General features: G+C 37.8%; 1 protein-coding gene across 12 annotated transcripts in view; it reads right to left on the reverse strand.

Moving 5' to 3' along the window:
* Window positions 1-22,843, reverse strand: part of LOC115220273 (sarcolemmal membrane-associated protein) — a 185,409-nt gene that overhangs the window by 56,813 nt on the left and 105,753 nt on the right. For 10 of the 12 annotated variants that reach the window (XM_036510151.1, XM_036510148.1, XM_036510150.1 and 7 more), the window contains 5 exons: window positions 9,072-9,138; window positions 4,552-4,654; window positions 4,155-4,250; window positions 1,767-1,838; window positions 1,232-1,309 (listed from right to left, as the gene is read on the reverse strand). In XM_036510151.1, the coding sequence (XP_036366044.1) occupies window positions 1,232-1,309; window positions 1,767-1,838; window positions 4,155-4,250; window positions 4,552-4,654; window positions 9,072-9,138 (416 nt within the window). Of the gene's footprint in view, window positions 1-1,231; window positions 1,310-1,766; window positions 1,839-4,154; window positions 4,251-4,551; window positions 4,655-9,071; window positions 9,139-10,264; window positions 10,492-22,843 lie in introns of those variants that run through there. The other 2 variants (XM_036510152.1, XM_036510154.1) reach the window with 2 other exon arrangements.

The following is a 22,843-nucleotide window of genomic DNA, read 5'->3' on the forward strand; positions in this document are numbered from 1 at the left end:
GGAACCACTGAGATCTTGGTAATCATGTAAATATATCGAATAGGAAGTTTCTTATTTCTTTATTGCCCACAAGGGGCTAAACATAGAGGGAGACAAACAAGGACAGACACAGAACATAAAGACAGACGGACTACAGCTAAGCATTTCGCCCGGCACGCCAACGTTTCTTAGGAAGTTGGCTTCAACATGTAAATGTATGAAAGAGCTGAACTCAGCGAAGATAACCTACACTCTTCGCTGCGAGGGAGATAAACTCTACTTGGACAACTGCACTCTTTGCTGATCCATTTTTTGTCTTATTCAAAGCAAATCTTGGGGCTTCTACAACAAGTTCGCTTCACCAACCAGACTGATGAGATATATAATGGAGTAATTAGAGAGAGTCTAGGTCAGCAATTTGCAACTTTTAATGCTCAACAGCATATTGAATAAAGCACTAGAAATGTTGATAATACAGTCTGTTTTTTTTTTTTTTATTTTATTATGTAAAATATAAGCAATAAAACATTTGAAATAGATAGGTGCACACTTTGCTGCAACGGAATACACATGCACTGGTGTAGTGCATCAAAAACAAAGTTTACTAAATGTCCTGGCATTTTTAGACTTTGCTTTAAAAAGTCATGGCACGCCTATGGATCAAATGTCACCCACAGCACAGTGGTTGAAAGGGTAGCACAATGGTGGCCACAAGAGCTGCAGAAAAAGTGCAGCCAAAAAAATCCTACTTAAATCACACACTAACATCTTAAAAAATGTAGAACACATTAAATAATGTATTTAGGAGCGAGATACCCGGCACATTGCTGTACTCAAGAAGACCTCATCCACCACTGCAGAAGTGTTAAGACTGCATCCCCTGGTAAAGAGGATTGGCCTGCAAGAGCCCCGTGCTGGTGCCACATAGAAAGCACTTGTGCTGGTGCCAAATGCACCCAGCACACACTGTAAAAGGAGTTGGCATCCAGCCGTAGAAACCAAACCAAATCAAACAAGAACCCAGAGCTGCTCTCTGGCTTGCCAGCCAAACCATCTAGTCAAACTGTCCAGCCCATGCCAGTATGGAAGATGGAAATTTAAAGGAAGAGGATGTTGATGATGATGATTCCTAAATAGGAACACCTGGTCAGAAATCTGTTCAACCAAAGCTGACTGGGAATCGAACAATGACAACTATATATGGGGAAAAAAGAAAGGTAGAAGTGGAAGTAGAGAATGTAAAGGATCAAACCTTTGCTGTGATCTCATAATGATGTTTATCATCTTGTAAAGCAACTAGTTCTTGGCGTAAGGTGTCTTCACCATGGTTCTGCAAAGAAATATTATTTAGTATAAATAAAATATTACTCAAAACGATACATAATAAACATTAAAGCCCCTTTTCATACCAATCTGCCAGAGACCACTCTTGGAAACTTTTATTCAATGCAGACTATCTCACAGGTTTAAGAGTGTCTGTATCTAAATTAAACCCTTCCAAAATATCATCCAAGAACACTTAAATAACATTTTTATGAAAGAATTCTTTGCTATGATCCCCAAACTGGTTTAATGATGAAGTTAGTTATCTTTACTAAATCCCTCTAAATTCTTGATTATTTTCAAATTTAACTGAAAGATATTAGCAATGTATTTCACTGGCAATATGTTCACATGAAAGGCTTAAAAGGGGCATAATAAATAACAATAATAATAATAATAATAATAATAATAATAATAAAGACAATCACCATTTACAATAATGCCAGGAGGGGAAAAATACTTACCTTTGAATAAATAACTAACTGACTTTCCAAAACCTCTAACCGCGATAGTAACCGATCTTCATCAATTAGAGCCTGAAATAATAAAAAAAATATACATATTAGAAACAAAAAGAAAAAAAAATGATATACATACAGGGTTGGCCAAAAGTCACCTGACAGTAAATCAAAATTCCATAAATACTTAACATTCAATTTTTATTTATTCCCATTATGAATGTTTAATAACTGAATACTGCAAGTTAAAAATCACCCACCCCCCTTTTTTTTTCAACATTTGTCTGTTTATTAGTCTCATCCAGTTGTTAAACATAAATAAATCCTGGAATTAAATGGGTTTTGATTTACTGTCAGGTGAATTCTGACCAACCCTGCATGCATACATAATCACACAGATATACATACACTTTTCACACTCTAGCACACTGACCTACCTCCCCACCTTTTCTGTTCTTTCCCATATACCCCTTGTACCTCTCTCTACCTTGGGAAGCCATGTAATCACCTCTTCAACAAGACTCCATTTTTGTTCTTCATATTTTCACTTCTTTCAATACTATACCCCATTCAGTTAAGGAGCCTTGTCTTGGTGACCTCACAAGTGTTGGTGCCATATTATAAAAAACAAAAACACTCTGTATACACTGTCAAGTGGTTGGCATTAGGAAGAGCATTCAGTTGTAGAACCCATGCCAAAGCAGATGCTGGAGCTCAACATAGTCCTCTAGCTTGTTGGTTCCTGTTGAATCATCCAACCCATGCCAGCACAGAAAAATGGACATCAAACAGTCTTGATGATGATGATGAATATATCATGTAAAAATACTAAGTAAATGCATCCTGTACTCATTCTGGCAATACCTATTCCATGTATCTGATCAAGCAAACTCTCTACGCAACTATAGTGCAAGTGGCTGAGTATATCAAAAACATATATACCCTTAACAGAATCCATGGGCTGACTACAGTTTCTTCATCAGACTGGCACACAATTTCTGTCTACCTAATTTCATTCCCAAGGCTTTGGTCAACTTGTTTATATATATATATATATATATATATATATATATATATATATAGGGAGAGTTTACGGAAACAAAAATAAAAGATGAAGACAGGTGGTATACAAAACAAACAGATGTATTAGTATAATGCTCAGGAATAGAAAAAGTCTTTTACGTTTCAAGCCTACGCTCTTCTACAGAAAGGGACACAGAAAAAACAAGGAGAGAAAAAAGATCCATCTTCAGCTTGCTTATGAATATATATATATATACATGAGCAAGCTGAAGATGGATCTTCTATGTGGATGCTCAATCTGCTAAAGGCAGCAGCCAAATACCAGATAAAACAGATCCAAGGAGACTGATGGTGGTCTGCTTTAGTAAAATTAATATTATTTCGAAAAAATGACAGAAAGAATACAATGAAATTGTTAGGTCACCAAAAGGGCCTGGAAAAGGGGCTGTCTGAAACACTAGATACTCCTCTTAACAAGCCAAATATCACTCAAGTTACACATAACCATTTTCAAAAAGGAAGGACACGTTGGATAATTTGGTCCCCGGGTACACTATTCCAGAAAACAAGATGGGATGGTCACAGGTGGAATGCCTTCTGATCATATGTCAGCTCAATCTGGGTCTAAACAACAACAGTCATACAATTATACTTACATATATTCAAACAATGGGGCCCCATTTTCTTCGCTCTTCTTGGTACAAATTTGTAAGTAATTACACAAAGATGTTAGCGCTTTCACTGTTTGCTTCTCCACTCCTTATTTTCAATCATACATTTGTCTTTTACTCATTTCATTCATTAAAACTGCAGACATGCTGGGGTAATGCCCTGAAGAATTTTTAGTCAAATGACTCAACTTCAGTACTTATTTTTTTTTTTTTAAAGCCTGCTATTAATTCTATTGGTTTGTTTTGTTGAACTGCTAAGTTACGTGGGAGTAAACACAACACCAGTTGTCAAGCAATGGTGGGGAACAAACACAGACACAAAGACAGAGAGAGAGAGAGAGAGAGAGAGAGAGAGAGAGAGAGAGACACACACACATATATATGTGTGTGTGTGTGTGTGTGTGAAGATAATGCAATTCTTGTGCATGTTCTCAGTTTTTTTTTTTTTTTTGCCTTTATTTGAATTGACTACACACACATACAACGGGCTTCTTTCAATTTCTGTCAACCAAACCCACTCACAAAGCTTTGGTCAGCCTGAGCTATAGTAGAAAACACTTGCTCAAGGTGCCACAAACTGGGACTGAACTCTGAACCAAATAGTTGGGAAGCAAGCATCTTACCACAGTCATACATGAAAACTATAAAATAAAATCTTAAAAGTTTTAAAAGAAACACACACACACAGAGTGGATCTTACCTGCCAGCCATTTTCTGAAGCTTTTTGAGTGTGCTGTACAAGGGTTTGCAGAGTGGAAAGCTTCCGTTCCAGCATCTGCTCCCTAAGGAGGGCTTCCTGTAAATATATTATAAAGGTTATTATAGGACTTGTTAACTTCAGACCAAAGAAGGGGTCAGGGGTTAGAAAAGGATAAAAGCTGGGAGAATGATGAAAGGGTGTAGGTTGGGAGAGGATTGAAAGGGTGAAGATAAAAGTGAGAGAAGAAATCAGGATGCCAGCGGAAGTCAGGATAGGAGAAAGAAAAATCATGGGGTCAGAGCAAGAGAAGGCAAGGTAAACATAATTTGGAAAAAACAAGATAAAAGAAAAAATATTGCTTTACAAAAACAAAAAAAATACAAAAATTTCCAATAACCTGAAGATATTGAGCCAGTTGGTAAAATTCTTGAGACTCTATAGTAATACCAGGAGCCGAAGGGGCCGTGATTGAAGGATTATTCAAAATAGTATTGGAATATCTATAAAATAAAAAAAAATTTTAATATTTAAATATTATGAAAACAGGTTCTGAAAAACTGTTCCTTCTGGGGCTGATAGAATAAGTACCAGTTGAATACCGGGGTCAATATAATCAACTAGCCCAATCCCCCAAAATTCTAAGCTATGTGCTCATAATAGAAAGAATTATTATTATTTGGCAAGCAGGCAGAATCGTTAGTACACCAGACAAAATGCTTAGCAGCATTCCATCTGCCTTTACGTTCTGAGTTCAAATTCTGCCAAGATCAACTTTGCTTTTCATCCTTTCGGGGTCGATAAATTAAGTACCAGTGAAATTCTGGGATTGATGTAATCGACTAGTCCCCCATCCCAAATTTCAGACTTTGTGTCTTTAATAGAAAGGATTATGAATTCAAATTTGGCCAAGGTCAACTTTGCCTTTCATCCTTTCAGGGTCAATAAATCAAATACCAGTGAAACACAGGGGTTGATGTAATCGACTAGTCCCCTCCCACCAAATTCCAGGACTTGTGCTTTTAGTAGAAAGGATTATTATTATTATTATTTGGCAAGCTGGCAGAATCGTCAACACACTGGACAAAATGCGTAGCAGCATTCTGTCTCTCTTTATATTCTGAGTTCAAATTCCATGGTTGACATTGCCTTTCATCTTTTAATGGTCAATAAAATTAGTAGCAGTGGAGCACTGGGGGTCAACGTAATCGACTTTACCCACCACACCCAAAATTGCTAGCCCTGTGCCAAAATTTGACAACATCGTTTATGATATAATATAGTCTTTTTGCTCCCTTATATTTTAACTATTGTATTTGAATATTTTGGCAAAGTACTTAGGGGAAAACTGCTTTATAGCCTTAATGTCTTCAGCAAGTTATTTAACTCCAGTAAATAGCTAGCAATTCTGCCAGCTCCCCACTGTCAATAATAATAATCCTTTTTACTACAGACACAAGGCCTGAAATTGGTCAGTTGCCTCAACCCCAGGGCTAAATTGGTACTTTATTTCATCATCCCCGAAAATAAGAAAGGCAAAGTCGACCTTGGCAGAACTTGAACTCAGTGTTTCACTGGCACTTAAGTTATCAATCCTGAAAAGATGAAAGGCAAAGTCGACCTTGGCGTAATTTGAACTCAGAACAAAGATGGATGAAATACCACTAAGCATTTCAGCTGGCATGCTAACAATTCTGCCAGCTCGCCGCCTTAATAATAATAATAATAATCCTTTCTAGTAAAGGAACAAGGCCTGGAATTTAGGGATAGAGGACAAGTTGATTACATCAACCCCAGTGCTTAACTGCTACTTATTTGATCAACTCTGAACGGATGAAAGGCAAAGTTGACTTCAGAAGAATTTGAACTCGGTTTATAGAGAGTTGGAAGAAAACTGCAACACATTTTTCTCCAATTCACTCAAAACCTTGTCAGTCACCCATTCTCTGTTAGAACAGAATATAAACACTTAAACTGGTTTAAGATTATAAAATAAATAAAAGACTTTATCAAGTTTTAAAAGATGACCCTTAGACATGTTAATCGTTTTTCTTGTCTTAATTAAAATACAGCAGTAATTGAATAATTAATATGAATTTTATGTCAGAGAAAGTTCTAATTTCAAAATCATTTCCAGACAGTTTGTCACTGTACAAAAACAGGTTTATCTGTTTTCACCAAGATAACTTAGAGATTAAGTATACCAACTTCTTTCTAGGACCACGTAAATGGTGCCAGGATGGCTGGTTAAATAAAAACACCAGCTGTAAACATGTCTCAGCAAGAGAGCCTTTATGTGGTTAACTGACCTGCTAGAAATAACAGCCAAATATTCCTCAAATAATGCCCTCATACCTCAAAAAAGAAAGGGATACAAGGTACTGTAATTTTAGGTAAGCAACGCTTGAGATAAGGAGTGAAGGTCATCGATGGAACGCTTTTGATCATAGATCATAGTTAACCTGGGACTCGACAATCAACACCTCTTAGGTCTATATTTACATATCCTACCAACTCTTCCCAGGATAGATAAAATGCATGTCAAAATAATAAATAAATATAAAAAAATGAACTGAAGTTATTGGCTAAGAAATGATAACGACAAACAGCCTCACTGAAATATATTTTGTAAGCCATCTGGATATTTGAATTAGATATCTTAAAATAGTTTAGTGACATTTCAGGAAATAAATCCTTCAAAATCATTCTCTTTATAAATTCTGTTCAAATTATGCATTAACAAAAAATTTATTATTATTATTATTATTATTATTATTATTATGTCAGCTTTTTATTGTCTGTACTCTAAAATGAGCTTTAATAGTTTTTTTGTTTGTTTGTTTGTTAATTCCATTACATTGTGAAATACAGAATAGAAACACAAACAATAAAATGAGTTCAAGAGCAATGGGGAAGGACAGTTATTTTCGAATAAATAATACAACAAAGAACAAAGAACATAGTAGTTAATTCTTTGATGTGTTTTCGTTTTTGTTTTTTGGGTTTTTTTTTTGTTTTTTTAAACAAAGCAGCAAACTGGTATAGTCATTAAAGTCACTGAGCAGAATGCCTTGTGATGTTTGTTCCCACTCTGCAATCAGAGTTCAAATCCTGCTGAGACTAACCTTGTTTCCATTTTTCATTTGGCAGGGGGTACTGATGAAAAGAACCTACTCGAGGCAGACAATTAACAGAAATTTAAGAATAACTGAATATCCAGTCAGATGCCTTACGGTATCTGTTCCAACTTTCTGTGCTCTCCAAGTTCAAATCCTGTTGAGGACTTCGTTCTCATCCTCTCAGGGGTCGATAAATGATAAAAAGAGCCAACCCAAAGCAGACAATTGGCAGGAAAGTAAGAATATCAGATTGAATGCCTTGCAGTAATTTGTTCCAACTTTCTGATCTCTGAGTTCAAATCCCACACTTCAACTTCACTTTTTCGCCTTTTCCACCAACAGGTGGGGTGGGATGTGTGTCAACAATAAAGTACCAACCCATGGCAGCAGATTGGCAGAACTGAAAAAAATGGCAGACCAGACACCTCGCAGTATTCAGTCTGGTTCTTTTGCATTCTAAGGTTAAATCCCACCACGACCATCACTCAGATAGTAACTTAACTGGTTGCCCACTTTAACAACAACACCCTGCCTGACACCTAGAGTGCTTTTGAACAGAATCCACCCTGTTGCAAGCATTCAGGACGTGTTTCTGGTTCTAAGGATACCTCCCTCAATCACCCCACCTTCCACCAGTTTTGAAGACCCTGTAATGTGTCATGAGGGCACTGTTATCCCCACAAGATTAAAAGAAAAAAAAAAGACAATGTCACAGCAATGTATACAAGTTTAAACTGGGAATTGAAACTGAAACAGTTCTCCTGAAGAAGGAATCATTTGAGGCATTTAAGAAAACATACACACATAAAGGAAAATAAATATGTCCTATTTACTATATATTTACTGCTTCGTAGTTCTGTCTATTATAGAGTGCCAAAAAGTTTTGTTGCTTGCACTCCTGTGACCTACTTTCTGACACAGATTTCACTGCATCTCTGGGATGCAGTGAAATAGTGTTAGCGATCAAATTGCAGACAAACGACAAATTATCTTTTTTTCTCTCTCTTTTTGACACTTTGCAAAAGTATGATGATGATGATGATATTAAGGAAAAGGTTAATGTAATGGTATAAGCGTGTGTTTTAATTGGCTAAAATGACTTTTTCCGCAATGAGATATCCTTTAATATCTTACATGTACCTTTCAATAAAACACTATTTATTTAAGATTATAACTGTTTATATATGTTGATAAATGAAGATTTTTGCTTTTCCACCATAAATATTATCACATGATGAAGGGTAGCAAGCCAAAACTTCGAAGTCACAATCACCCCCTTTTTTTTTGTAAAAATTTAATAAACATAAGCTGTACTAAAAGCAATGAGTAATAAATTCTTCAGTTTTAATGTTAAATTTTTATGTATACAACTTGACACAACATATATATATATATATATATATAAGTCTGACGAAATGCCTATACAACTAAGCACTTTTTAGGTGCAAAACTAATATATATATTAGTGTTAATATGAGTGTGTATATATGTGCATGTGTAAGAAGTATCCATACATTAAAGGTTTACTCCGTGTATTGGGATAACTAACTTCTTTGTTTCATATATTGACAAAAACAAAAGAAAAAACAGTACTGCATACATCAACTAACTATTATTATTATTATATTATTATTATTATTATTATTCAAAAAGACAAAATATCAATGTTATAAAGGGAAACTCGGTGAAAGAACCCAAAGGAACAAGGGATATAATAAGTATATATATATGAAAGAAATAGGAGGAACAGAAATAAAAGATAAATAATCTGAAATGCTAAAGACAGAAATAGTGTACATACGTAGGTTTAGCTTCTCGACCATCTGGATGAAATAACGTAACTGTTGCTATAATACAGCCGTGTGTAACTGGAGCAAACAAAAGGAAAAGAGAGAAAGAGAGAAAAACACATTAGTTCAAGATATAAAGTATTGAGGAGTTTGAAGGCTTTGTTTTGTTTTTTTTCGGGGTTTTTTTTTTCATTTTTACATGTGCGATACCCTAGATATTTAACGTGTCTTATCAGTAATGGGAATTTTTTTATTTTTCACATTAGAATAAAAATGTTTATAAAGCATAAAATAAATTTATCTACCAACAGCCATGCCCTACATACATATCACATATATATATATATATATATATATATATATTATATATATATATATATATATATATAATATATATATATATATATGTGTGTGTGTGTATGTGTGTGTGTGTGTAAAAATAGGAAAATAGGAATCAAAACATAAGTACATATCTATATTTTATTTAGTTGGTCGAAGTTACAAGGGCCAAAATTTCGAGCACTGATCTTATATATATATATATAATATATATATATATATGTAAATGTAATATGTGACAATTATTCGGTAGCTATGATAAAACTCCGAATTTCGGGGTGAAACTCGGAGTTTTATCATGGCTACCGAATAATTGTCACATATTACATTACATTTACAGACAAATTCGTCTATTTACATAATATCGAGGTCTCTTTCATTCTTTTGTTGTCTTACAATTTCTATCAATATATATATATATATATATATATATATATGTATATATATATATATATATATATACATATACACATATATATATATATCACATATATATATACATATACACATATATATATATATATATACACATATATATATACATATATATATATATATACATATTATATATATATATACACATATATATATATATACACATATATATATATACACATATATATATACACATATATATACATATATACATATATATAATCAGTGCTCGAAATTTTGGCCCTTGTATCATCGTGTAACTTCGACCAACTAAATAAAACGTAAACACACAGTCAAAACAACTGTCACTATAGAAAAAAAAAAGCTACTATTAGTGGACAGAGAAGAATATTAGAGAAATTTTAAACAATCAGACACATTTAGAAAGAAAGAAAAAAAAAAAAAGGAAATTAAAAAATTACATGATTACCTTGTAAGTAAGTAAGGGGAAAATAATAATAATAATAATAAAGGCCAACAAAAACAAACAAACCAGAGTAGGGAACCCAGGCGATGATGAGCTCTCAACGAAGTAGTTTACAAGAGTGAAGTTGCAGGGAAGGAATTGGCCAGCTGAGAGTTTTGTTGTGGCTCACATGATAAACATTCGTCTGAGCTGTGTGTTGGCTTGCTTTAAAAAAACCAGCAGCGAAGTAAAAAGTAGTACTTACTTACCATACAGGGAAAGCAACATATGACAAAACCCGGGGAAGGAGGTGGGGGAAGAAATAAATAGATAAATAAATAAATAAAAAGGAAAAACTTCCCACGTTGCACAGAACTCTGTCTCACAAATATTTACATAAAAGCAGATATTAAAAAAAAAAACAATTAAAAATAGGAGTGAAAAAAAAAACAAACCAAAACAAAGAGGGAGTAAAACTTGGAAACTTTTAAATGTAGGAATGCACGTAATGAAATATTCAGGATAAATAACAAAAAAAAAAAAAAATTTTTTTAATCAGTTTTCTCTTTTTAAACAAATTGTGAAATTTCATCACTGACTAGGGTCGTTTGTTGACAAGTTTATCATATACAGCACTAGGTAGAGTCAGGACTGAGCTACCAGTATAGATGTGAAGTGAAGAAATATGCCCAGAGCGTTGCCATGCAGTGTTTTCTTATAACCTCAGATGGACCAGTACCGCATGAATGAAAATTTCAAGCTAAAAACTGTACGGAAGCACATCATGCGTGTTTGAGTATATATTTGCATGTGTGTGTAATTTATACATACACATAACTAATGGACATCCATAAAAGTAAGTGTGTGTGTGTGGGAGTGAGAGAGAGAGATCTTTTACACGAAGACACAAAAGAATGTACATGACAACACTTTCAATCAGTTAAGATCAGAACCCATGAGAACCACTGCCTGGTACTGCGTCAGGGCGTTTCTTATTATCGTTATTATTTAAAGTGACAAGCTGGCAGAATCAAGAGTGGCTGTGTGGTAAGTAGCTTGCTTAAGAACCACATGGTTCTAGGTTCAATCCCACTCTGTGTCACTTTGGGCAAGTGTCTTCTACTATAGCCTCGGGTTGACCACAGCCTTGTGAGTGGATTTGGTAGACGGAAACTGAAAGAAGCCCATCATATATATGTATGTATATAAGTATGTGTATGTGTGTGTACCCCCCAAAATCGCTTGACAACCGATGCTGGTGTGTTTACCCCCCCCCCCCCCGTAACTTAGCAGTTCAGCAAAAGGAACCGATAGAATAAGTACTAGGCTTACAAAGAATAAGTCCTGGGGTCGATTTGCTTGACTAAAGACGGTGCTCCAGCATGACCACAATTAAATAACTGAAACAAGTAAAAGAGTAAAAGAGGTGAAGGTTGACAGCAGGGAGGGCATCCTGCCATAGAAAACCTGCCTTGGTAATCTCTGTCCAACCCTAGCAAGCATGGGAAAGTAGACAATAAATCAATGATAACAGACAATATACATGACAGGTCACTATTACCTGTATTCTAATGCCCAACTGCTACCACCACCACTACTACTACTACTACTACTACTACACTCCCACCCACAAGACCTGATCTTAAGTCCTTGTCATTCAGTGCATGTTAAGTGTGCTGATTCTTAATCAGTTTCATTGTTCCTGCATGCATGCATATATATATATACACACACACACAAGTTGTGCTGTTTATCTCATATTTCCTTCACAATAGGCACTGACAGGTTTATTACAAAAGTTGGTGGGCTGATAAGAACCTCAATACTAATTATAACTGCCAACTTCAAAACAAGTTCACATTTAGGCCTCTCTCTCATTTTTTTAAAAGTCTTTTCTTTTTCCAAATGTGTTACCTTTGTAAACACCATGTCTTTTTAAAAGAGGACAACCAGCTTTGACAATGAAACTTCAATTTCATACTTATTTAATGAGTATAACTAATGCTGTAAAGTTGCTGGTAATTAGGAAGGGCTTCTAACAGTTATAAAGTTATAACACCTAAAAGACCAGGAGAAGGGGGGGGACCAAGGTGCAAATTGAGATGATGTAAAATAGAAAGGCCACTATAGTCTTATTGCAAACAATTTCTTCAGTGTCCAAGACATAAACCGTCAAAGATGGCTAATTCTGTGTGTGTGTGTGTGTCAGATATTGAAAGACTGTGAGGAGTGGCTAGAAACAGGGACCTGTCCAGATCTTGCTATAATAGAGAAAAATATTAACTAGAAACTGAAGGTTTCATAATTTTTCAAAGCCTGGATTGATTGAATAATAGCAGTTTCTAATTCAGGCACAAGACCAGTAATATTAAAGGAAAAGGAGTTAGTTGATATCATAATTGACAATTTTATCAACCTTGGGTGGATGAGGGGCTAAGTTGACTTCAGCTGGATTTTTAGCTCAGAACATAAAACGTCAAAAGAAAGCACAATTTCTGATACACTTTTCCTGATATTCTAACAATTTTGCCATCTCACTACCTTAATGGTTTCTAATTTAGGCATGAGTTCATCAGGTTTGAGGAGAGGGGGTTTAGTGAATACTATCAACCCCAGTATGTGACTGGTATTTAATTTTATTGAACTCAAAAGGGTGAGAGGCAAAGGTGGCCTCAGTAGGATGTAAGCTCAGAATACAAAGAACCTGAAGGAATACAAGGCATTTTGCTTGGCACTAAAGATTCTGCCAAATTGTTCATAGGCATAGGAGTGACTGTGTGGTAAGTAGCTTGCTTACCAACCACATGGTTCCGGGTTCAGTCCCACTGCATGGCACCTTGAGCAAGTACTTCTACTATAGCCTCGGGCTGACCAAAGCCTTGTGAGTGGATTTGGTAGACGGAAACAGAAAGAAGCCCGCCGTATATATGTATGTATGTGTGTGTGTGTGTGTGTGTATAAATGTGTGTATGTGTGTGTGTGTGTCTGTGTTTTGTCCCCCCAACATCACTTGACAACCGATGCTGGTGTGTTTATGTACCCCATAACTTAGTGGTTCAGCAAAGGAACTGATAAAATAAGTACTATGCTTACAAAGAATAAGTCCTGGGGTCGATTTGCTCGACTAAAGGCAGTGCTCCAGCATGGCCACAGTCAAATGACTGAAACAAGTAAAAGAGTAGTTCCCAGTCCAGAACTCCTCTAAAACAGACCAGGTAGCTTTGCCCTCACTGATGCATTAAGTTCCCCCAAGAATGTCATCACTCAATCTCTATATATTGCTCACATAAAACTTCCACCACATGCACTGATTGACTTGTAGAAGGTGGTGAGCACCAGATGATATTCCAGGTGCCAAGAATAATAATCATTTCTACTATGAGCGCAAGATCTGAAATTTGGGGGAGGGGGTTAATCAATGACGTTGACCCCAGAGCACAACTGGTACTTTATTTCATCAACCCCAGAAGGATGAAAGGTAAAGTCAACCATGGCTGAATTTGAACTCAGACCACAAAGATAGACAAAATGCTGCTAAGTATTTTGCCCAGCATGCTACCACTTCTGCCACCTTCCCAATAATAATAATAATAATAATACTCTTTTACTTGTTTCAGTCATTTGACTGTGGCCATGATGGAGCACTGCCTTTAGTCAAAGAAATCGACACCAGGACTATGTTAGCCTAGTACCTATTCTATTGGTGCCTTTTGACAAACCACTAATTTACGGGGACGTAAACACATCAGTATCGGTTGTCAAGCGATGTTGGGAGACAAACACAAACATACACATACACACACACACACACACACACCACATATATAGTTTGGTTTGGCATCCTTTCTGTCTCGGGAGACAATGGAGTTGCGCATTTTTTTTTTTTTTTTTTTTTCTAGGTCTAGTCTGGCTGTTATATTTTATTTCCTGTTACATTTCTTGCTGTGGCTGTGTAGTCCTATCCTGGACAAACACTCCCTCTGGCAGGTACTGCAAATGTAGCGAAGACTGTTCCTGGCTGGTGTAGTGCCATGGTCTCTTGTTTATGTCTCTTCCTTTCTTTCCATTTCTCCTCTCTCTTTCTGTCACTCCTCTGTATACCCTCTTTTACTGTACGTCGCCATTCTCCACGGTTGCCGGCGACTGCCTCCCAACCGCTAATGTTGATGTTGCAGGCCTTCATATCCCTTTTGCAAACATCCTTGTAACGTAAGATCGGTCTACCCACAGACCTAGTACCCCTAGCAAGCTCTCCGTAGAGTATGTCCTTGGGGATTCTGCCATCTTTCATACGGCTAACATGCCCAAGCCATCTCATACGTCTTTGTGTGAGGAGTGCAAACATGCTTGGTATTCCTGCTTGCCTGAGGACATCTTTGTTGGGGATATGATTCTGCCATTTGATGTGGAGGATTTTTCGGAGGCAGCGCAGGTGAAAGATGTTTAGGCGACGCTCTTGGCGTGTGTATAGCGTCCAGGTCTCGCTTCCATACAGTAGAGTGCTGAGTACACATGCCTGGTAGATCTTCATTTTTGTGGTCTTGGTCAGCTTATTGTTGTCCCAAGCCCGTTTGGAGAGTTGGGCCATCGCAGCAGCTGCCTTGCCAATGCGTATATTGAGCTCAGCGTCAAGGGATAGGTTGTAGGTGACAGTAGAGCCCAGATAGGTAAACTTCTTCACCTCTTGTAATCTGTGGTCTCCAATATGTATGTTTGAGATGTCCGATGTAGCCTGGCCCATGATGTTGGTCTTCTTAAGGCTGATAGCTAAGCCAAAGTCGTTACATGCTTGCTCAAAACAGTTAATGAACCTTTGGAGGGCTTCTTCTGTGTGTGTTACCAGAGCGGCATCATCAGCAAATAACATCTCCTTGATCAGGACGTTTCTGATTTTGGTCTTGGCACGCAGGCGCGAGAGATTGAACAGTTTCCCGTCACTTCTACTGTGCAGAAACACTCCATCATCTGATGTCTGAAAGGCATGTGACAGCAAGAGTGAGAAGAAGATGCCAAACAATGTAGGAGCGAGGACACAGCCTTGCTTACCCCGTTTTTTATTTGGAAGGCGGCTGATGTTGAACCGTTGTGCTGTATGGTGCCTTGCATGTCATCATGGAAAGATATATATATAATATATATATATATATATATATATATATATATATATATATATATATATATATAATACGACAGGCTTCTTTCAGTTTCCGTCTACCAAATCCACTCACAAGGCTTTGGTCAGCCCAAAACTATAGTAGAAAACACTTGCCCAAGGTGCCACGCAGTGGGACTGAACCCGGAACAATGTGGTTGGTAAGCAAGCTATTTACCACACAGCCACTCCTGCATCTATAAATAATAATAAACCAAGTACTCTATACCCACCCACAGGATGCAGGTTTTAATCCTGTTCATATTACTGATTCCCATAACAATGGAACCACACCATTCATTCAGCCTACGTAAGCCAAGTATTTTGAATGGCCACCTCTCCTTAAAACCACTTCCTCCTTGTTGCATGTTACATTACGAGAAAGAAAAAAAAAAAGCACTTTAGCTCAAAACAGTCAGCGACTACAAATACCCAGAGTACACTAAAAAGCATATTCACCATTTAGTCTGTTGCACTTGTGTCAATGACAGAGAAATATAATATAGTATCGTAGAAAATGTTATCTGTATTATAAGCACACCAAAATCATATTCTTTCTCCATTTCTAAGGCAACCATCAAGCTCTGTTCCCATCTTCCCTCTTTGCCATCATAAAATACTACTTTAGCAAACCTCCTATTACGTTCTGGCATAAATACCCGTCGCCATCAAACTATGCCTCACTTCCTGTCCTAATTCTTCCTCTGTGTACTAAGCACGAGCAAGCAAGCTAAAGAGCAAGCTCCAACATGGTCGAAACACAAGCTAGAAATAACAGCTAAATCTCATCCTTAAGTCCTAAAAATCTCTATATGAAAAAAAAAATAAATGTATTAGATTATGGGGTTCTCAAGGCATCTTGTCTGAAAATAAGAGGTGATGGTTAGAGTGGAATGTCTTTTGATCATAGATGTGTTCAGTCAGTGCTAATCTCGAGCTAAACAGTAACAGCCTTTGAGCCCGAAACAAACAGTGCAGGAAATAAAGACAGAGCATAGATTGAACCCATACTAACTATTGTTGTCTCAGTGAATATTATGATGTGAATCAACATATAAAGAACCTCCGAATTGAACCAGCCAGGATCCCTGGTCTGGTGGTACGTAAAAAGCACTATCCGACTCGTGGCCGTGGCACGTAAAATACTCCAATCCGACCGTACGACAGGCACCCATGCCAACCCCCTTTGCTTGTGAAGACATGTTGGGGCAAGCGAAATCGAAATCGAATTGAACCAGCCAGGATCCCTGGTCTGGTGGTACGTAAAAAGCACTATCCGACTCGTGGCCGATGCCAGCACCGCCTCGACTGGCTTCCGTGCCGGTGGCACGTAAAATACTCCAATCCGACCGTACGACAGGCACCCATGCCAACCCCCTTTGCTTGTGAAGACATGTTGGGGCAAGCGAAATCGAAATCGAATTGAACCAGCCAGGATCCCTGGTCTGGTGGTACGTAAAAAGCACTATCAGACTCGTGGCCGATGCCAGCACCGCCTCGACTGGCTTCCGTGCCGGTGGCACATAAAATACACCAATCCGACCGTGGCCGTTGCCAGCCTCGCCTGGCACCTGTGCAGGTGGCACGTAAAAAGCACCCACTACACTCACGGAGTGGTTGGCGTTAGGAAGGGCATCCAGCTGTAGAAACATTGCCAGATTAGACTGGAGCCTGGTGCAGCCTTCTGGCTTCCCAGAACCCCGGTCGAACCATCCAACCCATGCTAGCATGGAAAACGGACGTTAAACGATGATGATGATGATGATGTATTGGGGGGGGGAAACCTCATTTATATCTTCCCTTTTACATAACATAAAAGGGTCTCATATATATATATATATATATATATATAGTTAATCCAAACATGAAAAAATAAAGAGAAAACAACAATGCAAAGACGTGGAACAAATATAGTATTATTGGACGCTCAGGAAAGAAGGAAAGAAGGAGGGGTTTAACGTTTCAAGCGGAGCTCTTCGTCAGAAACATAGGAAAAGGAAAGATCCAAAGAAGGGAAGACGGAGGAAAAAAAATCACCAACGGTACACACGCGGTCACATTTTGAATGACCGGAAGATATAAGACACGTCAAGCCAAGTGAAGCCAATGTCATGTAATAAACACCTGTGCCGGTGGTACATACAAAGCACCCTTCAAATGTAGGGCCTCACGGAGGTGAAAAGTTACTGAGACCTTTAATGATAGGTCATGCTCAAGAAGACATCAAATCAAGTGGAATCATAGTTGTATCCAATGCTGGTGTCATGTAACTGGTACCCGTGCTGATAGCATGTAGAAAGCACCCACTGCACCCTTGGAGTGGTCGGCATTAGGAAGGGCATTCAGCCGTAGAAACCATGCCAAATCAGATTGAAACCCGGTGCAGCTCTCCAGCTTACCTGTTGCTGTCAAGCCATCTAACCCATGCCAGCATGGAAAGCAGACGCTAAATGATGACAGACATACAGACAGACATGCATGTCATCTAACCAGAAGTTTGGTAGCTGTTTAGCTCAAGGTCAACCCTAATTGAGCTGACATGATCAAAGACATTCTGACTAGGACTATCACACCTGTGCATGTGTGGGGTGGGTGAATGTGTGTTATAGCCTACATTGTTCAATATGTCCTTCTTTATTAAAGATAGTAGCATGTGATTTAAAGGTTACATGACTAACACTTCTAGCAAGTCAGTCAGCTATTCAGAAGCTTTCTGGTTGTTCTTAAGAAATTTGTTAGCTATAGCTGTGCAAGCAAAGTATGTCTGCAGTAGTCATCTGTCCCTTCGCCAGCCCCACCTCCACAGCCTATGGCAGCTGCATGACCCTGTCACTGACCTCCAACTCCCTCCATATACAACACACACACACATACACACACACACACAGAGTTCACCAAACTAATGTGTCTCATCTATCTTTGGTTTCTGTAACCTATCTGCAATCTAACGCTGATAACAAGTCCTACAGAAGACACTGAATAAATTCTAAAAGCACTTCACTGTTGCTTGCAAGTAGTAAAATATATCATGCTGCAGTTCTTTATTCGACCTTAAGCCAATGTAGAAAAGTCTATGCAGTGACTGCATAGGCGTTTCCACATTGGCTACAAATAGCAGCTAAATTTCCTTCAAATCATATTTTTATCATCATCATTTAACATCCAGCCTTTCAATGCTTGTGTGGGTTAGGCAGAATTTGATGGAGCAGATGGATTTCTATGGCCAGATGCTCTTCTTTTAACCGTTACCAACCTTCAGCTTTTTCCAAGCAAACTGATATTTTCCCCATTTCTAAACGGGTTTTTCAAGGGAAACTGGAAACAAAAACCCCCACCTATATGAAAATGCTGCTCATTTACAACCGTCACATGTACATACAAAGGTACATACACACACACATAACTGTCACTGTCAGTTACGATGAATGTTCCAGTTGATCTGATTGATGGAACAGCCTGCTCGTGAAATTAATATGCAAGTGGCTGAACACTCCACAGACATGCATACCCTTAACGTGGTTCTCGGGGAGATTCAGCACAACACAGAATGTGACATGGCTGGCTGGCCCTTTGAAATACAAGTACCATCCATTTTTGCCAGCTCAATAGACTAAAAGCAACATGAAATAAAGGGTCATACTCAAGGACACAACATACTGCCCAGTGTTGAACTCATGACCTTACGCTCGTGAGCCGAACACCCTAACCACTCAGCCCCCCCCCCCCCACACACACAGACTTCTTTCATTTACCATCTACCAAATCCACTCACAAGGTTTAGTTGGCCTGACACTGCAGTAGAAGGCACTGGTCAAAGGTGGTGCTCAGTAGGACTGAACCCAAGACCACATGGTTGGCAAGCAAGCTTCTTAACCACATAACCGCACCTTCACCTGCTTCATATGTAGTCATAAAGCCACTTTTTCAGAGCTTTCTAGCTTGTGGGATATATTCATTGAGGGGTGACCTAAAGCCATACAACAGTAGTAGCAAAAACAACTTTATTAGAGCCAGCACTCATACTAAGCCTCAGATGTAATGTAGTACTCTTCACAGGATGTGATCTACTAACATCTCTCTCTCTCTCTCTCTCTCTCTCTCTCGCTGCCTGTTACTATTCTTGATTCAGTAATTCACAGTGCCCGAGGAGCAGCAATCTGGCATGGATCCAAACTAACATCCTTTCATACAGTTGCACTCAATGTAACTAAGATCTGACTTTCATTACAAAACCTCTCTACTTACGTCATAAACAAGCCAAGGATCCTCTGCATGGTCACTCGGCTGGTTAGAAATAGTAGCCAAGATTTCCTCAAATCAAACCCTAGTGACATCATCATTATCATCATCCTCGTTTTGATGTCCAGTTTTTCATACATGTACGGGTCTGATGGAGTTTATTCATGCAGATCTTCTACAGCCAGATACCCTTCCTATCACCAACCCTTACTTGTTTCCAAGCAAGGAAAGGTTTTTCCATGGCTAGACATGTTTACAAAGAATGTTGGAAATGAATGATGTTCCTTGTATGACAGTGACACTTGCTCACAACTCTCATGCAATGTCAAAACAAAGAGACACAAACATAAATGCACATATACACACTTATGATGGATTTCTTTCAGTTTCCATCTACCAGATCCACTCACAAGGCTTTGGTTTGTTTGGGTATTACAGCAGAAGACACTTGCCCATGGTACCACACACACTGAGAGTGAATCTGAAACCAATGTCTCCATAAAAAAAAAACAAAAAAAAAACCTCACTGAATCATGTACAAATAAAGTCTGATCACTGCTAGAATGCATGTGATGGTAGTTCTGCTTGATCAGGGTTTACCTGGGGCTAAACAACACTCCGCATCAACTCAAATTTTCTCTTCTTTATATACACCAACCTTGACCTATCAAACAGAACATCTTCCTAATTAAACAACATGCACATTATATCCTTTGTACATTAAGTACCTGAGAAATACTCAGTTTCTCTCACTTCTGTCATCATCATCATCATAATCATCTGAACTGCTTTGCTCTCTTATGAAATAATTTTCTTTATCATTGCTCAAGTTCTCATACATATCACTTTCACCACACAGTCACCACGGACAGGCAAATGTCTGCAGAACCTTCAAAAGTATTTAAGGGATAATACTTCTCCTTAGTTTCAGAAACTATTAAGCAAAAAAGAACAAGCTCTCCAGTAGATCTAAGCCCCCACCCCATAGAAGACACACACACAGGTACATATTCTGACAGCTATCAATCAAACACTTTTCTACTTGTATTCCCTTCTTTTGTAGACAAGCTAGCTTACCACTTGATAACCTTCCCTGTCAGATTACCTCAAGATTATAATTAACTACCAGTAACTGTTGTATTACAACAGTCTTCAAACTCGTTTTTCTTTTCATTGCACTTCTCTGTGATTGTCCCCGTTTTGTTCTGTCAAGTCACAAACTTGATCTGTAGCTTCCACGAAGTTTACTCATAAGAATACACAATATTTTTTTCCATATTTGTCCTTAATGTCATTATCACATAGCATTTGCATTTGTCATCGTCATCATCATCATCACCATTGTAATCATTTAAAGTCTGTTCTCCATTCTGGCATGGATTAGACAGTTTGACAGGACCCACAAGTCAGAGTTGCATCAGGCTCAAATGTCAACTTTTCTACAACTGAATGCCTTTACCAAACCTTCCAAATGCCCATCATTTTACAAAATGTACGGGATGGGGAATGGTCCTCTTTTTTTTTTTTTTGAAAACCAACATTAGTGAGGTCACCAAATAACTTGCAAGAAAAAAAAAATGAAAGGAAAAAAGGGAAAAGCCTCTTCAACAGAGTGCAGGTGGTGCTTTTATGCTAGGTGTTGAAGGTTATAGTACGATAGATAGGTGGGACAATTTCACAAAAACATTCTTAAACTCATGCAATCCCCTCTCCTACTCCTTGGGTCCAATAGTAGTACTTTGAATGTGCTGCTGTTAATATTAAGGGTGGGATGCCACATTGCTGAACCTATAATAGTCTTGAAATCATGATTTCCCTAAAATGAAACTTAATGAGAAATAAAGAGTGAAATTCCTGCCTCCATTCACAACTTGGATGCAAGCCTGACTGCGTAATTAAGGAGTATGACTCACAACCACCATTGCTCCGAGTTTCATCCAACTGTGTGGAACTTTGGTTAAGGGTCTTCTACTGTAGCCATGTGTTCACTACTGCCTTCTGAGTAAAATCTGGCTGAGAGAAATTTGAGCAAGACTCTGTGTGTGTGTGTGCGCGCATGCACATGTACAAATATGAGCACTAGTGAAAGATATATACACTTCAGTGAGAAAAACTGGCAATAACCCAATGTCTCATAGCATCTAGTCTGCTAAAGTTACACAGATATGCCATTGCTGATCATGATACTAGAAATGCATGATTGAGCCCAACGGTGTTATTGTTCACAAAGCATATGGTATGTAAAATACAATGAAATATAATTCTAAAATGGAAACACTTCTGCAGCATATTTAAAGTTTCATACCTTCTGAAGCTTTTTCGCTGTGCTCCACATAAATATCATTCAGCAAATATTAATGCTGAAGGACACATTCCTCACATTTCTATACATTTCTAAACCATCTGCTTTTAAGGTTCTCACTCACACACACACACACACACACACACACACACACACACACACACACACACACACACACACACACACACACACACACACACCACACACACACACGCACACAAAAAAAAAGAAAAACCTCAATCAGCAGATTTAGCTGACATAATAACTAAAATATACTGACCTAGATGACAGCCTGTTTTTATTTTTTTTGTTTTCTAATTTTCTAAAACGAGTCACAAATAAAATGGAATCATTTGCATCACAAAATATCTTCTAGTTTATAGCAATTCTTGCTTTAAAAGAAGCAGAACTACATCCTATATATCCTGTGAAACTTCTCAACAAAAGCAACATTCAAGAAGTGCTTTTTTTCTCTTTTTTTCCTCACTGGCTATTTGTTGATCTGAGAAAGTAAGGGTAAATTCCATAATCAACCACTTCCTTCTGAAACAAACCAAAAGAGCAGAATAGTGGCTATTGTTCAACCCTGGTCAGACGTGCTGTGACCAAACTTCTTTTTTTTTCTTTTTTTTTTCCATACATAGTGTATCTAGGACTACATTATTCAGTGAGTCATGGATATCTTGAGCAAGAGGAGTAAAAGAAATGAGACCAACGCAACCAAGTATCAAACACCCACATCATAAATTTAGCTTGCCCAGAGCTTACAAGTTTCTAGTCACTATTTCCTATAAACAAATCAGATAGAAACCTTTAGCAATAAACTTCCCAGGCACTTCAATCTTTTGTACATACCACTTTGTACATATTTTTCAACCAATACTGATGATAAGACTTAATATTTCATACC

This window comes from Octopus sinensis, linkage group LG16, assembly GCF_006345805.1.
Source record: "Octopus sinensis linkage group LG16, ASM634580v1, whole genome shotgun sequence".
In the NCBI taxonomy this organism is placed as follows: domain Eukaryota; kingdom Metazoa; phylum Mollusca; class Cephalopoda; order Octopoda; family Octopodidae; genus Octopus; species Octopus sinensis.